Here is a 17,027-nt window from a genome sequence, read left to right on the forward strand (position 1 = left end):
ATATTACAGTGCCTTACCTGAAAGTGGATTTGTTTTACAGATTTTCTACCTAGACCATTTATGCAGGCATCCTGTGAGATGGGATGAGTTTCCCAGGATCAAAGTCTGGACACAAGACGAAGTGGATGAGGCCAAGAATCGGGATAGGAAAGCGAGTGAAGATTATGGAAGGATTACGGTGGGTAACTGGTTGTTAGTCGGTCGTATTTGTCATATTAAATTTTGTATTATCTAATCTGACTGAAATCTATTCCTTTTATAATCTTTCCAGACTGTTGATGTTGTGTACGAGGATCCTCATCCCCTTTACGGCAGGGAGGGTAGACGGTCTCCCGCAGTAGAGGTTGCTGAGATGGTAGCACAGATGACTTCTTCAGAATGGAGACGCACCCTAGCTCAGGAGGTCACAGAGATGGTATGGGAAGTTAAACGCTTTCCTCAATTTTATGTTGATGTTAGTGATTAATAGCCATAAATGTTTTAGGGTTTCAAATAGTACTCATAAATGTCTTTAGGTGTACCATATGAATGATATTGATGTTGTTTGGTACTCTCTGTAGTGGGATAATTTTCAAATATTGAGTGTTAGTGATAAACAGGCATACATGTTTAACTAGTAAAAAATAGTACTCATGTCTGTGTGTATGAATTACTTTACCTTTTTTTCTGTTTAGGTTATGGGGCAGCTTGCTCCATTATTGCAAGATCGCCGGGGCGTATCCCGTGAAAGAGGAATGAGGTCATATCATGCTACCGATCATTTGACGATAGATGTTGATGGTGTGGCTATGCCGTTGGACAAGTCTGTCAATAAGGTGCTTACAGAGTTGGATGCCGATGACGATTTCGATGTGGAGTTGCAACCGTCTGATGGGGGACGTGTATTTGTGGGCCCTCATGGGAGTGTGCCAGTTATGAATCCCCTAGACCCGGTCAGCCACGGTGATGTACCTTTGGTCCACACTGCTGTCAGCCACGGTGATGTACCTTTGGTCCACACTGCTGTCAGCCACGGTGATGTACCTTTGGTCCACACTGCTGATGATGTTGGTGTAGTAGCAACTGAGCCAGAAACAAGCAAGCACCCGGTCGACCAAACACATCAGCACGGACAAGTTCAAGCTGGTGACGGGCCACCTTCAGATGGAATGTCATCGGAGAAGGTGGGACAGCTGGGTGTAGTTGAAGACAAAGAGGATGATGAAGACAAAGGTGAGGAGAATGTTGAGGAGCCGGAAGAGCAGGATGGTGGCGTCAAGGATGGGGGGCCGAATAACAGGGATGATGACGATGATGAGGGACCGGCTAATGGTCCTGTGCAAGGAACGGTTGCAGCATCGCCCTTGGAGAACATCGCTCAAGAGAACCCCTCTGAAGATAAGAACAGTGAAGAGAACACCAGTCAAGATAACCCCACTGAAGGGAAGACCACTGATGAGAATCTCCAAACTGATGACCAAGAACGACCACGGGAGAAATTGATCCTAAGGATTCCGAGAACAAACCCAAAAACACGCTATCGGCAGACGCGAGTACGAATGACAAAACTTGAGAGTGACGTAGTAGCTTATGTGGAGTCATACAATCCTAAAGGGAAAGAGCAGTACGTTCTACAACTTTTACTCATGTAACACTTCAGTACGTTGTATACACTAATGTACGTTGTACATTTATGTAATGATAATCACTTGTATCTGTATTTTATGTTTGCAGGGGGGCCATGCTTATCGAGTGTGATGGTAATGATGCAAATCGGATGATGTGCTACTCGGTTGTGCGTCCTAGGGAGTACGTGCATTCCCAGTACGTTCGGGCCGTTGCAAACATATACAACAGGGAATGGGCTCTGGAATACCCAACGAATTCTCGCAGAATCATGCTGGACTCCTCATTTGCGGTATGTTCTCCTAATATTCACCATTAATGAAATCAATAAAGTAAGCGTACGAGGTTTCTTAGTTTTTGGTTGTTGTGCTTTACAGTATCAGAAATTAAAGACGAGGGAAACATATGCTGGTCTGCTGAAGAAGTGGTTCACCCCTCTCCAGAAGATTGTGTCAGCTGATATATCCGTGGTAAGTCTAATTAGTCTTTTTACTCCATGTTTAGATGTCTGATTATACGCCAACAACATGTGTCTGACTATTTTCGGACTAATAACTGAGTGATGAGGCCGTATTTTAAGGATTTGGAAATAAGTTCCTACATGCCTTTTACGTTGAATGATTGCTCTCTATTTGGTCAGTTCGGGATTTGTCTTCTTTTTGAGGAACGTCCTTGTACAATTTGTTATTTTAGTTTTTGGTGTATTAATTGTCCGCGACACACAGGTATGCGATTTGTAAGAATTTGTAATTATCATGTCCAGGTCTATGTTCCAGTTGTGGACAACGGACATTGGTGGTGAGTTGCTTTTGCACTGAAAGAACAGAAGATATGGTTCATTGACAGCATGTATACTAATCCTGCTTCCGAGCATTCTGGGGATGTTAAAAAATTGGTATCTAATCATGTGATATGTAGTTTTTACTTAGTTTTTACTTAACCTGGTTTGGTGGGAGTTTAAGAACATTGACTTCACTCATTTTATTGTACTCACATAATACGGTCTCCTCATTCCAGATAGCAGCTGTGGAGTACGTTCTACATTGGAGGGACACGCAGTATAATACAGCTCCTGTTTGGAAGTTGAAGCAAATGCATACTTGGCCCTTGGACTCCATTAGCTTCCCTGACTACAACGACAAGTACTGTTTATGCTACCTTTTCATCGTCGAGTAACCACCTTAAGTCTTACTGATATGTTTTGTTTGGCTTTGTAGTCATGCGTGTGGAATAGTAATGCTTATGGCTATCCAGGAAAGTGCAAGGGCATTTACAAAGATGATGCAAGTGGTAAGTCCTCTACTACTGTAACTGTAAGTGCTATACCCCCACACTATAAACTTACAGTTGTCTTTTCAAACTTGTTTTGGGACAGGGGGACATCAATGTAGCTCGGAAGGCACTGTTTTTGTCTCACTTGAATTCAGATTTCAACTCCTGCCGCCCGCTTCTTCCCCAAATCGTTGCAACCCACTGCCCAGTTCGTTGATGTTTGGTCGTGCTTCATCTGCTAACGTTTAGGGTTTTTAACTGAGAAAACAATTGCACACTTATCTGGTCATTTTTTGAAATGTGATTAACGCGTGAACTAAATCATAGTTGTTGTCTTTTGATACTCACGTTATTCCTAGGAGATGGGATTCATTGCTTGCAGGTATGTTTTGTAAGTTTTGTGGTATGCTTTGTATCGTGCATTAAAGATTTACAATACGAGTTTGGTACGTGTTGTGGTACTTAATAGGTTGTTTGGTACCGTTATTAGAAAAGTTTGGGTACAATCTACGAGTTTGGTACAGCCTGAACTTTGTTCCGGCTTTGCATGGTACCAAGCATAAATTGAGTACCAAACAAGATCAGATATGTACCACACGAACATTAGTAATTGTTGCTACAAAAGTTGGATGATTAAGAGTTAGACAAAATAGTACGAAAACACGGTGACCTCAGTAATCAAAATTTGCGGTGTTTATGAATTTAGTCAATAACTATTTTTCATTTCAGCAGTGTTTATTGTTATAAAGGATAAAAATGTTATATCAGGTCCTAAGTCAGGTCCGATCCGTTCGACAGGCTGGTAATTTTGTATCGAAATACAATTTTGACACATTAGTTTTTTTAGATACATAAGTACTGGCACACGAGTTGAGATATTAAGAGTGAAATTAACGGTTGCTACAAAACATTAAGTACTGGCACACGAGTTGAGATACATAAGTACTGGCGCACGAATTTCTACATTTTGTATAATTCATCCTGAAATCCATCCAAAAAAACAAGAGCATTATATATATGTTTATGCAGATCGTGTGAAGTAGTTTCCATTATTAAGTAGTTTCCATTATTTAAAGCGAAGAGGGTAATACGAATCATGGATTACATTATCCCCCGTTACCATTGGGTAATATGATTCTGGACGGTTCTTTGTAAATGAACTATTTAATTTTCGGTAATATTAATCATATGTTATAAGGGTTACAGTTTGGTATACCTCTTCTATTTGATTCGGACTCATCTGATTACTAATATGAGATAAAAACGTACAATACCTTGGTTTGGTACATTATCAGCCGTAAATTATCACCCGTTTGGTATCAAGTTCGGTAGTTGGGTTTTTATTGTGGTTAATTCTCGTTAATTTGAATTTGAAAATTGAAAAATGTGATCTTTTGTATGGTTTGTAGAGTAATCTGGAATCAACACATAAACATATGTTTAAACTAACCAAATCACACTTTTACATTCACACTAACCAAATCAAAGGAAATATTATGCTGAAGGAGGATGTCAAACACACAGGGTAATTAAAAAAATAACTAAAGCAATACATTTGTGAAATATGAAACAATCACCCAGCTAACACTATGGCATTGAAATAATAGTATGCAAATGGCCAGACTTCCAGGACATTACATGCCACCACACTGAATCCTCCAACTGTAGTTTGCATTCCCCACACTTGTGTCGAAATTATTGAAATCAATGTCACTCGGTACATTAAGTAGTGGTTCCCTAGGGTTCAAGGTATTTGACCCTTCCCTCCACAGGTCACAGACGCACTTATATTTAAACCTTGTGTAAGTGCCATTTGTTTCTTTGTACTCTAGGGTTTCATAGTATCGAAAATTAAGGGTACGTACTCTTTCGGAGAATTTCCAATCAAAGTCGGGGCGGTAGTATTGATTGATCAATTCCATGGCCCACTTCTTGCATGCGAACACTGAATTAGCCCTAGTTGGCTTGTCCATCTTAGACCATATAACACCCATTATATTAGCATCTCCGGCAACAATTTCGACGCTCTTGGACTTCGCACATCCGTGTTGGTCTGGTTCAACATCCGCATAGCCATACTTTTCCGCGAGGTCGATCTCGAATTGTTGTATGAGGTCGTGTTTGCGAGCAGTTTTGTGTTGTTCCGTATAATCGAAACGGTAACGGTGGTTAGGACAGACTCTGGGGTAATAATTGGGCGGAATTTCCATTTTCTCGAATGAAATGGTTTGTGAAGACAATGAAGTTTATGGAAATGCTTTGTGAAGACAATGAAGTTTATGGAAATAACCCTCACATGAAGTGTTATTTATAAAGCGCCTGTTTTAACCGTCACATAACTGCCACCTTATCCATTTAATAACAAAAAACACCCATATTTCGTTATGCTAACCTTACACTATTCCTTTAATTTGAAAAAATTATACCGTTGGTACCTCTGTCGCAATATAAACAGTACCAAACATGTGTTGTTCATTGGTTTGGTACTACTTTACTCAATGGTACCATATGCCTACGGAATAAGGGTGATCGTAGACCATTCGACGAAATTATAACATGACCTTAGAAACTGTTAGTGTTATTTGTCGTTCGTTATTGAAAACCTAATTACCATTATACAAATTTTAAAAAAATACTTCATTTTAGCAATCATAGTTATTAAACCAAATCACACCTTTACATTACAATAACATAATCTAAAGGAGGATGACAAACACACCAAATCACACTTCACACTAGGGCATTTAAATAAAATTAAGCAAAACATAAGATGAAAAGAAAACAATCACACACCTAAAACTATGACATTAAATAACATAACGAAAATGGGTAGAGAATTCCAATTCCAAGACATTACATGGCACCACACTGAATCCTCCAATTGTAGTTTGCATTGTTCCCACTTTGATCGAAATTATTGAAATCAATGTCACTCGGTACATTGAGCAGCGTTTCCCTAGGGTTGAAGAGATTTGATGATTCCTTCCACAGGTCATAGACGCACTTATATTTAATCCTTGTGTAAGTGCCATTTGTTTCTTTGTACTCTAGGATCTCATAGTATCGAAAATTAACGGTACGTACTCTTTCGGAGAATCTGCAATCGAAGTTGGGGCGGTAGTATTGATTGATCAGTTCCATGGCCCACTTCTTGCATGCGAACACTGAATTAGCCCTAGTTGGCTTGTCCATCTTAGACCATATGATAGCCATTACATTATCATCTCCTGCAACAACATCGACGCTCGTGGGCTGTTCATCACCGTGTTGGTCTGGTGCAACCACCGCATGGCCGTACTTTTCCGCGAGGTCGATCTCGAATTCTTGTATGAGATCTGGTTTGCGAGCAGTTTTGTGTTGTGCGACATGATCATAACGGTAATGGTGGTTAGGGCAGACGTTGGGGTATGCATTTGGTGGAATTTCCATTTTGCAAATGAAATGCTTTGTTGTGAAGAGATGTGAAGAGAGAATAAAGTTTTTGAATATCTCCCTCATACTAAGTGTTATTTATAGAGGATTTGATGTAACGGTCACAAAACTGCCACCTCTTCGGTTTTATATTATTTAGATAATCAACCGTCACAATATACTCACACTTATTGACGCCAACATTTACACTTAAGAAACCTTATATCTTCTTCAAACTTTATATCTTCTTCAAACTGCTGACCTTTGTTGTCAGTTATGATATTCAATTCGCGCGATTTTCAACCTAATACGCTTTAATATTTCAGCTTTATTAAAGACCCCCAAAGAAATTACCAGACAGCGTCCCTTCGTTACACTAAATGTTGACGAAAAAATAGGATTGTCGAGTATTAAGTAGCCCGTATGAAAATTTAGCGTAGTCGAGTACAAAGGCGTTATCGAAAATTACAATAAAATTACCCACAAATGGTAATTACACAATATGGTTCATTAAATAGTTGCAAACACTTAACATACTTGCAATCACTTATCATAAGACACACTTACACACATATGCAAAGCCTAATTTCATAAACAAAAAGACGCACTAACATTACACAGTTGTACACAATGACATCAATTTTTAAAATAACATTTACAACTTACACTGCGTCACACTAACTTACTATTAATATGTACTACTTATAATGCTTCACACCTTACTTTAGCAAACATACGGAATTGCGTTAACGAAGGGAATAATCAGTCTCACGGAGCAAGCGTAGGGGACTTGATACGCTCAATTCCTATATTAAGATCAATCACCCTTTGTTCTGCGTCGTCATATTGCTCAATGATTTCTTTCATATGGTCACAAAGATCCCCATGACCACCGATACGCAACGCCTGGTGTAGCGATGTAAAGAAATGACGTTGCATGGATTTGAGTCGATGTATATGTTCTTTGCAATTTCGTATCCCATTCTCCATTACCTTGTTCATTTCATCAACGCCTTGCTCCACATCGTCATACCTCTGTAGCAAATCCTTGAAAAGGGTCTCAGCCCGATTATTCCCTTCCCACCTCATTCTTATCATTGTTGATTTTATGCAGTCACGTTGAGTTATTTTCGCTTCCTTGATTTGTTGCACCTTTGCATTAATTTCTTCCATGGCACGTTCTTCCGCCGTGGGTCTATGAGGGACGCCACACCATCTTGAGTTTGCGGACGATGCCATTTTATTATCGTATTTCTCCAATACATGCACTCTATAAACGTGAATGTGTTCTCCTTTTTATAGAAGACGATCCCTGGGTCCGTCCTTATCCAAATAATGTGGAAATGAATAACTACCTTTATTATTATAATGAAACTTCCTTTCTATATGTAACTACCCATCGGGGGTATGGTGCGCAATACCCGCCTACCAAACTTAAAAACTACCACGTCAAGTTTGTCATTGTTTTATCCCCATAAAGTACCATTCCCAAAGTTATGCTGTCTCAACCTCCTAAATACAGAGTCCCAAACAATCCACACTCTCAACGATTGTTTATTAACTAAACCTTTTGTATAACACATATATGTTTCATGTATTTATGGTCCAGGTGTGATACGGAGTATTTGTAAGTGTGTATATAAATAAGTTATACCGGTTTAAAAAGTATACGGGAATAAATCATCGTATAACAAACCTAGTTAATTGGTAGTTTGGGGTTCCAAACGTAAAGATTTGAAGTTCATTTACTAACTTATGTAAAAACGTTGGGAAATGTGAGTCACATTAATTACTTTCAACCACTGTAAGTAATGGCTATCAACTACCTGTTCTAGTATAACTTCATTTAATCTTCTCCCTTTATACAAACTTATAGCCATAAGTATTTTCCCCCTCACTCAAAAGCCAACTTGTCATTACTACCTTTTAGCATGAAGAAACTGAAGTCGATTTCCAGTAGGGTTGCGCAAAACCAGGTCTCTGGGACTTGCCAAAATTACCTTTCACATCCAAATTGTGTTTTTTATTTCCATCCACCAAAATCAACAAACGTCCCTGAGTTGGACTACAACAACACCTCGTACTACGTCGGCATAGAAGACTTAGAAATGCTTTTTCCGTTAGATGAAGCAATTAAGACGGACTTGAATTTTCAAGTTACTGCTGTCATGGACAAATTGTCGTACACCCATGAAAATTTCCCTTGTGCCATCATGGCAACAACTGAAGGGAATGCTGCTGCAGCTCACCGTCCTTTAATCAGAGACCAACCGCACATGCATTGAGGGAACAACTTGACTGGAAGTTGTACCCAACGGAGCTTCTTGCACTCGTTGACCACGTCCCATACATAGATGTCCAGGATCTACCAATTTATAACATCCCCGCCTTTGACGCACACATTTTCATTGCATCCTACTCAGACACTATTCACATTATGAGGGCGGAGGACTTTTTCTATAGCCTAAATGTCAGAGTGAGCCGGCGATTTTTTTGGGGCATGTCTCGTGCCTACACAGAAATTTCTGTTGAGGGACAAAAGAAATTTGAGGGGGTACCAAATACGATCCCGCGCGGTTTGATTGTGTCAATATGGAACGCTAAGTCCATGACAAGGCCATCATTCAAGGCGACATTCTTGGAACTGTTTGCAACCCACCACCCGGCTCTCTTGATTGTCACTTAAGCCAGGATAAGCGACGAACACTGTCAGGAACTGATAACTACCCTACCAGGAAAGTACGAGAGTGCAGTGTTCGATAACATAGATCAGTGTGGAGGGGTGGTTCTTATGTGGCGCGTTAACGATCTATTCGTATCTTACAAAGAAGATGATTCCACGGCAGAAAGCGGCTTGTTCAACTTCACATTTGAGGTAAAAAGCGTACAACACCCCTCTTTCTACATACTCTACTTAGATTAAATGCCCTTTGAAACGACATTGATTACTTTTACATGAAATTTGACCTTCATTTGAGAGTTTAGTACCGTAATAAGGTCGAAAAGGGTTCCATTCCCGTGCATGTAGTTGTACCTTTCTACTACTTTTCTTAATAACTTTTACGAATGTGGTACCAAACACAAACTACACTAGTATCATCTTTGCAATCCACCTTAATATTTCTGGACACTTTTAGATTGTGCGATGGCCTCTCCAAATTAATGTTGTGGGTAGGTAGCTAAGTAAGTACAAGAGTATATAAGTTCAAATGAGGACGCACCCAATTATATTCAATACGTTTCCTAATTCGACGTCTACTATGTAACTCATACTTACAATTTTGTGTACAGCCGGTGGTTTACGTGTCAAGAAAGAAAAAAGTAGCCCGTACGTCGGAGTTGGGTCTATGAAGATGGCAAGGATTGAGGGTGAGTCAACTACAACAATTATAAACAACTAGGGTTCATATTATATTGGTTTGTATTCGTAGTCGGCTATATTCTTATAATCAGTGTTGTGTAAGCTGAAGAAATAAATTCCTTAAGTGTTGTATTATGATATATAATGTTAGAATTTGTATTAAATTGAACATGGTTTATTTATTAGTAATGCTAGACTATCATGACAAATGTAATGTTAATAACATATTAATTGTGAACTCATATAAATTCACATAAAGTACGAATTGGCTATTTGGTACTACCGTGTGTACCAAATACCGATTACATAGTACAAATACAGTCCTAGGGCCTTACTGAAAACGACCAAAAAATACAAGCTTTTGGGAGAATTTTGCAAACCTCCTAGGGCTAAAATAATAACACTTTCAGAATAAAAAAAACATAAACTTACCGAGGACACACCGATTACGTAATGTTTGTGTATCCCAAACCGCATCATTTGGTACCCATATTAGCGAAGTGTAGGTACCAATTAGCATCAAATTTCTTCACTTGCGTCGCTGTTAGAACTATCGTACTCATCAGCTGAGTCAGGGTGAAAGTACACCATGTCCTCGTCGTGATAATATATCTTAGAACATCTCGAAGCGTAGGCCAGTTCCATCTGCTGATCGTAATGAGCAGGGTAGTTATGCGTAGAGTAAAAAGGGTTTTCAAGGAGTAAATCCAACTCACTCATCGTCTCCAACCCATTCAGATCTATCATTTCGTTCTTGAAATGGAGGTAGTTGTCTTCATCGTAAGAGATCGAGGTAGTAAAAAAGATCCTCGTTTCCGAAATTCATCCACTCGAACGTGGTCTCCCTTTCTTTGAAACCCATGTATTTCCGACCAAGCACTAGTAGGCCGAATGGACCCGACTCTGTCTCATGTACCTGTAACCTGTAATTGACCTCATCCAACCACCCTTTCAAGGGCTTGAACATCTCAAAGAATTTGACAAGATAGCGGTAGAAAAGATCATTTTCCATGCACTTAAGGATGATTTTTTTAAGTTTGTTCAGGTTAAAACTAAAAGCCATCTTATACGAATCTAGTAATTAATATAAAAAACAGTATGCCTCTTTCCTGAAGCGTCTTGCACTAACTATCTTGAGAGGTGTGAGGTACGGCCATTTAGGGTTGAAGTCTATTCCACCTATGGCTTCATCCCCGTTCCTGGACACAGCTGCCAGAAGGTGGGGGAAGACAAGGCTTTCAGCCCTTTTACGTACCGTGTGGATCCTGACGACGTCCTTTACGTCGCGTTGGCTGGAATCAGCCATGACCTTTAACACTTCGTCACTATCCATTACCTTGGCCTTTCCCTTCTCCCTGGCTGTATACCTCCTAGTCCTTGGTGTTTCTTCCTGTTCAGCTGCCTTGCCTTTTCCATGACTGCAAATATATTTACACAAATGTACCATACCAAGAGATTTAGTACACACTCCGTATTAGTAAAGTACGATCGACATTAATAAACTAAAATAAATAGATGTCAATGGTGTAATATAAACATAAACACACAAAAAAGCGGTATTTATCACATATTTGTCTTTAACAGAACAAGGTCATACATTAGCAGAAGTTACCTTTTATTTTCTTTCCGAGTAGGACCACCCGCCATGACTGGAAGTAGTTTCTTGTTAAATCTCTATAGAAAGTTGGATGCAAAATGAAATAAAACCTAGGAATGCCTCATTTTAATTATAGAAGTACAGGATAAGGAATGCAACAATGAATGATTACCTTTGTTGGTGGTTGGGGTTTAAGTCCAAGTACAACTTTAGTAAAGGGTAGTTGGCGTAACTATAGTATATTAATGAAAAGACATAAAATAAACTTACTTGTGTAATGTACTATTCACAAAAAATACGAGGAAAAAATACAAGGTCAAAGTATCTGAATTTGTATTGTTTATGTATTATAAAATTTTAAGGGGAAATGCAATAACTACAACGTACTTTAACACCAACGTCCGTAATTAAAGTTACCAGTTGCCCTATTTATCACTAACGACTGACTGACTTGAGGTCCTCCCCTACAATCAAACCCGAAGTCCCCCTATACTGTTAATCAAAGGAAGCCTAATGCCAAAATCACCAACACAAAACGTTTTAAAACAATGTGTAAGCAATGAAACGTCCCCAACCAGGAACCTCCTATACCATCCTCGCGAAGCAATGTACTTCTCCCCGGCTGCGGGTATGCGATATGAGTTGGATATAAATCGGACCTTTTACTTTCAGACCTATGACGAAATCATAGGGGAAGAGGAGTGGAACCCCGTTGATAGGGACACTATCGTACGGGCAATATTTTCAAAAACATCGGACAGAGAAGGATTTCTCGGTAGATTCATGGTAACGGAGAACAACCGTGTATTACCATTCCACCTCCCCACTCCCGAAGACTCGGGTGGTCGTATTCCAGCTGGTTTGTTAGCTTACATAGAGTGGGAAGCTAGGAGTAGGGCCGAGTTTGAGGCGTTTGAGGTAATCCCTTATAATTACTTACCTTTCATTGATCCCATTCCAGTACTACATATTGACCAAACACCGGTATACACTGTACCAATCAAAAAAACCCCTATATTTTTTGGTTCTTACACCGTTGGACTTCATGTCATGAAAAACTCTAACTACATTCACTCAATTGACGTTGATGTCTTCTACTGTGAAGGGAACCTGTATAAAAAGGGTTACAACCATATTCACCTGGGATCAACAGAACAATACGTCGGTCATACAACACCGACACTACTGGCAAAGGGAATGTTAGTGGTCATTTGGAATGCTAGAGGTGTAACCAGGCCTTCGTTCAAGGAACACTTCTATCGCATATTTTCCCAACTTACACCGTCCATTATCATCGTGACCGAGTCAAGAATAAATGAACCTCAACTACTGCTTATCGCACAAGCACTGCCTGGGACGTACCAACATGACTTATTCGGTCCCGAAGGACGAGCCGGGGGTGTTGTTATGTTTTGGTCTGTCAACCAAGTCCAGCCATCGATTACGTACCGGCATGATCCCGTTTGTCAAATGGGGGGAGCAAAACCTAAACACCTTGCGTCGTTACAATTTCATGTAAGTGTCTTCCGTTTTACATAGACATATAGTATGAGATAAGGTTCCAAACGACGGTTTGGTACACAAACAATAACTACATGGTGTACCAAACCATTCAGTTTCGGCCATGCATTTTCGATCCATATAAAACTGATTTGACCGAGAAAACACGTATTTTCGGGTATTACTATACCAAACGAGGGCATATAAAACACCAAATGTTTGATAGTGTACAAATGGGGGTTACAAGGGATGAATGAATGTATGTTTTTGGTTCATTGTAGCTCAATAATGTTTGATAAAACATATAACAATTTGTTCCTTTTATTCGTACGTAGGCTGTGATCCCGGGAACGACTTTCCGAGCAAAACGGCGTCTATTGATGTGCTAAGCGTTGCAGATGGACAGACCCAATGAAAGGTAATATTAGCTTTCCCTAATCCATAATAACTAAAAACAGCCCCCCAATTAACGCGAACAAAACTTACGGGAATACGACACACAGATGTAATTTACATACGAAAGATATTGATGAAATAGTCCAACTCTTAAAATACGCTTTTTATTGATTATTACGATCTATTACAAAGGAAACGTCGATTTACTTTGGGAGGAGAAAATACACAAAAACTATAAGACAAACGACGAATAATTTATACAACATCCAAATGCATGATTCAATCTTGTCGAGGCGGTGGAGGACGCGGTCCAGCCCAACATCAACAAGACGCGATGGCAGCATGTTTTCCTCTGTTATTAAATTGTGATCTTCAACCCACCGGAACCACCCACAAAATCGACATTTAAAATATAATTTATGTGGATTTGTGGTTGTTTGTGAAATCCTTAGTTCAGTTATGCAAGTGATGCATGTTGGACAACTAATCGTCTCGCACCAGAGCATCTTCCGGCCATCTACGCATCCCACGTTTGCCGGCGGTGACCTTAGGGAATTAGAACTATGAGACATTAGCCTGAGTTATTTGATTTTAAATTATTTAAAATGAGCTAGGAAGTGGCCAATTACTTGTGGCTTATATAGCTGTGGTGGTCAAAGTCAAAGATTCTTTGACAAGCTTCCAACACTTTTGAATTTTTACTGAGGGAGGCGGGAAAATTCCCGCTCAATGTTTCAAATTAAGTTTGGAATTCTCCTATTACTACGTTGTTTGGGATAGGCCATTTCGTACGTTTGGGACCTTAATTTAAATTTAGTTTTTAATGTATCGTATTTGTTATTGGTTAATTAATCGTATTGGTTAATTAATCGTATCGGTTAATTAATCGTATTGGTAAATTATTCGTATTGGTTAAGGGACTGAATGTGTACCCGGTCGAGAAGTCGCCCCAATCTCATTTGGGTCTAGGGTTGAAAATCTAACCAATGACGGTATAAATCCGACCACGCTCACAAACCTTAGTAGTGTTAAGAACCCGATAGTTGATTTCAAAAACCCATTCAATCCGATTACCTTAGATTTACCTAATTCATTCACGTAGGAGGTAATTATCATTTTATAACCACATATGTATATAATTATGTAGTAATAGTCTTACTAAGTGTAATGTATGGTCGTATGCGTACAGATCGTGGTCATCATGAAATCATAAAATTTCAATTTTCGTATTTGCATAAATTAATAACACTTGATATTTTGAATATAAATATCAGGATAACATCATCGAACATCATAACATACGTAAATTAAGACCACCATGTAATCTTACATTGTTATATTGTTACGTAAACACATTTTATTCTAAGACGTGAGAATTTTCAATTTTAAACACATATTGTAAGACATAAACACATTATATTGTAAGACGTAAACAACCTATTAATGAGGTACTAATACTAATAAAAGTTCACAAATGTAATCATTACATTTTATTACTAATATTGGGTTTGGAGTCATTTCAAATATGAGTTAACAATGATCGGACACCCTAGTGTCGAATAGGTCACGGCAAATTACAGACCTATAATATCCGACTTTTAACACATTAAAGTACCCTACACCCTTTACCTTCAAACATATCACTAACTATTACATAACCCTAAATTCCGATTCTTAGTAGTCTACTGTTCCATACCGACAATATGAGTGTGCCAAACTACTTATGATAACGAAACCACATTTCCCTAAAATCCAATTCTTAGTGGTCTACTTTTACATACCGACAATATTAGTGTCCTACAAGTCATAGTAACTAACCCTAAAATCCGATTCTTAGTAGTCTGTTGTTCCATACCGACAATATTAGTGTCCCAAACTACTTATGATAACGAAACCACATTTCCCTAAAATCCAATTCTTAGTGGTCTACTGTTACATACCGACAATAATAGTGTCCTATACAAGTCATAGTAACGACAACACATAACCCTAAAATCCGATTCTTAGTAGTCTGTTGTTCCATACCGACAATATTAGTGTCCCAAACTACTGAATCAAACGAAAACATCACCAAAGTCGGATAAATTGTGTTCAACATTCAACTATTGATTTCACTCAACAATAAGAACAATTATGCAGATAACGTTAAATTGCAGTAGTTTGCATTTACAGGAAAAGTACTCTGGAGCGGTACCAAGTAATAAGATCAGTAAACCTGGTGGTACCAAACGACGTAATAACTTTTTAACCCACCTAGGTTGTTAGGAATTTATTTCACTACGTTTTTCCACCTACAACTTTAGTGTAGTATTCACTTCCCTTTATAGTTGACAACCTCCTTCCAGTGGGGACTCCTCAAACCAACCTACTTGTTTCTCCTTCTAGCTGTTCAAACCCTAATTGTTTCCAAATTCTCCACCGGCAAACCTGCCAAAAATGGACAAAGGCAAATCTATCCTTGTTTGTGATAGCAGCCGAACACTACTCTGCCACCCAAAAGCCATAATGTACTTCGAGCAGCCAAAATCTTCAAACGGTCCTGAATTGAACTACAACACCACTTACTACTCCATCGACGTCGAAGACGCAGAAAAGGGTCTCCGTGTGCCGCACGCAATCAAAACTGACCTGAATATCCAGCTTTATTGTGCCGTTAGTAAGTTGCCTTACCACCCTGTTATGTTCCCTTGCTCTGTGATGGTCACCTCTGCAGGTAAAATCCTGCCTGCACACCACCCTTTAATTACGGACCACCCTAATATGCATCTAGGGTTTTGGGCCTACTTAGATTGGTGTTCCAACCGGCTTGCTGCACAAGGGTCGTGGTTGTTGTACCCGAACAACCTCCTCGCTGTGGTAGACCCTAGACCAGCTGTAGTTGTGGACGACCTCCCTGTGTACAATTTCCCTGATTCCAGGAGCCACGTTTTCATTGCATCCAACGCTCATGCTATTCATGTTATGAGTGTGGAACATACGTTTACTGGGGTGGAAATTACTGTTGTTCCAAGGTATTTTCAGACCAAACGACGGGCTTACACTGAGGTGTGCTTAGAGGGAAAGACTATGGTTGGGACGGAGGTTTCCGCCTTCATACCACGAGGTACGGTGGTCGTTGCATGGAACGCCTTATCCATGACCAGACCCTCATTCAGAGCCACCTTCTTTGAGATGTTTGCAAGGCACCATCCATCACTCATGGTCGTTACTGAAGCCCGAATAAGTAACAACGACTGCAGGGAGCTAATTAGCAACTTACCAGGAGAATATCAATCCAAATGGTTTGAGAATCAATGCGGAGGGGTAGTCCTTATGTGGCGGGGAAACGACTTGTTACCAAACTACAATGAATCTGATTTGGGTTCGGCCAACCTCCTGTTTACTGTCTTATTTGAGGTACTTCATTTAATTTCTTATTTCGGTTCCCAACGCTTTGTTTTACACCGTCTGGTACTTCCAATAGGGTACCAAACATGTATGCTTAGTGCATTGGGTTGACTCCATAGTACCAAACAGGTGTACATAGTACTGCATTACAATGCATACCGGTATTTTATGGGTGAGTATGGTACCGTTATGGGTGAGTATGGTACCGCTACCGCTATTATTATGTCTCATACGAACTATGTGATGTAGAGAATTAGAAAACATTTAAGTTGATTGTAATCGTTTATTTGATTTATGCAGTCGGTGAAGCTCCAGAAGCAACCACTTGCGCTTAAACTGGAACTGTAAGCGCCAGAGTCTGGAGCTATTATACACAATTTTCCCCATCAGTGTGTGTGTAGTACTTATTATGTAGGGTGGTTTTTACCTATAGTATAAGAACTTAGTTAGGTACTAGCTTAACTACGGCGTAGTATTTTTCGGCATAGTATTCATCAC

General features: G+C 39.5%; 1 protein-coding gene across 1 annotated transcript; it reads left to right on the forward strand.

Annotated features, from left to right (window-relative positions):
• The first annotated feature begins 83 nt into the window (after positions 1 to 83).
• On the forward strand, positions 84 to 3,683 carry LOC110802789 (uncharacterized). Its single transcript, XM_056832682.1, has 11 exons — positions 84 to 182; positions 272 to 415; positions 675 to 1,603; positions 1,714 to 1,897; positions 1,983 to 2,075; positions 2,623 to 2,747; positions 2,823 to 2,895; positions 2,981 to 3,085; positions 3,205 to 3,259; positions 3,347 to 3,427; positions 3,610 to 3,683. The coding sequence occupies exons 1-11, from the start codon at positions 84 to 86 to the stop codon at positions 3,681 to 3,683; spliced, it is 1,962 nt and encodes a 653-aa protein (XP_056688660.1).
• Positions 3,684 to 17,027: the final 13,344 nt, after the last annotated feature.

Source organism: Spinacia oleracea, chromosome 6 (genome assembly GCF_020520425.1).
Source record: "Spinacia oleracea cultivar Varoflay chromosome 6, BTI_SOV_V1, whole genome shotgun sequence".
In the NCBI taxonomy this organism is placed as follows: Eukaryota; Viridiplantae; Streptophyta; class Magnoliopsida; order Caryophyllales; family Amaranthaceae; genus Spinacia; species Spinacia oleracea.

What these genes read in the sequence shown, in the direction of transcription:
- LOC110802789 (XM_056832682.1), top strand. Translation starts at nt 84, where the DNA reads ATGAGTTTCCCAGGATCAAAGTCTGGACACAAGACGAAGTGGATGAGG. An exon ending in TGCTGGACTCCTCATTTGCG is followed by an intron (nt 1,898 to 1,982) that starts GTATGTTCTCCT and finishes TGTGCTTTACAG; the next exon opens with TATCAGAAATTAAAGACGAG. An exon ending in TTACAAAGATGATGCAAGTG is followed by an intron (nt 2,896 to 2,980) that starts GTAAGTCCTCTA and finishes GTTTTGGGACAG; the next exon opens with GGGGACATCAATGTAGCTCG.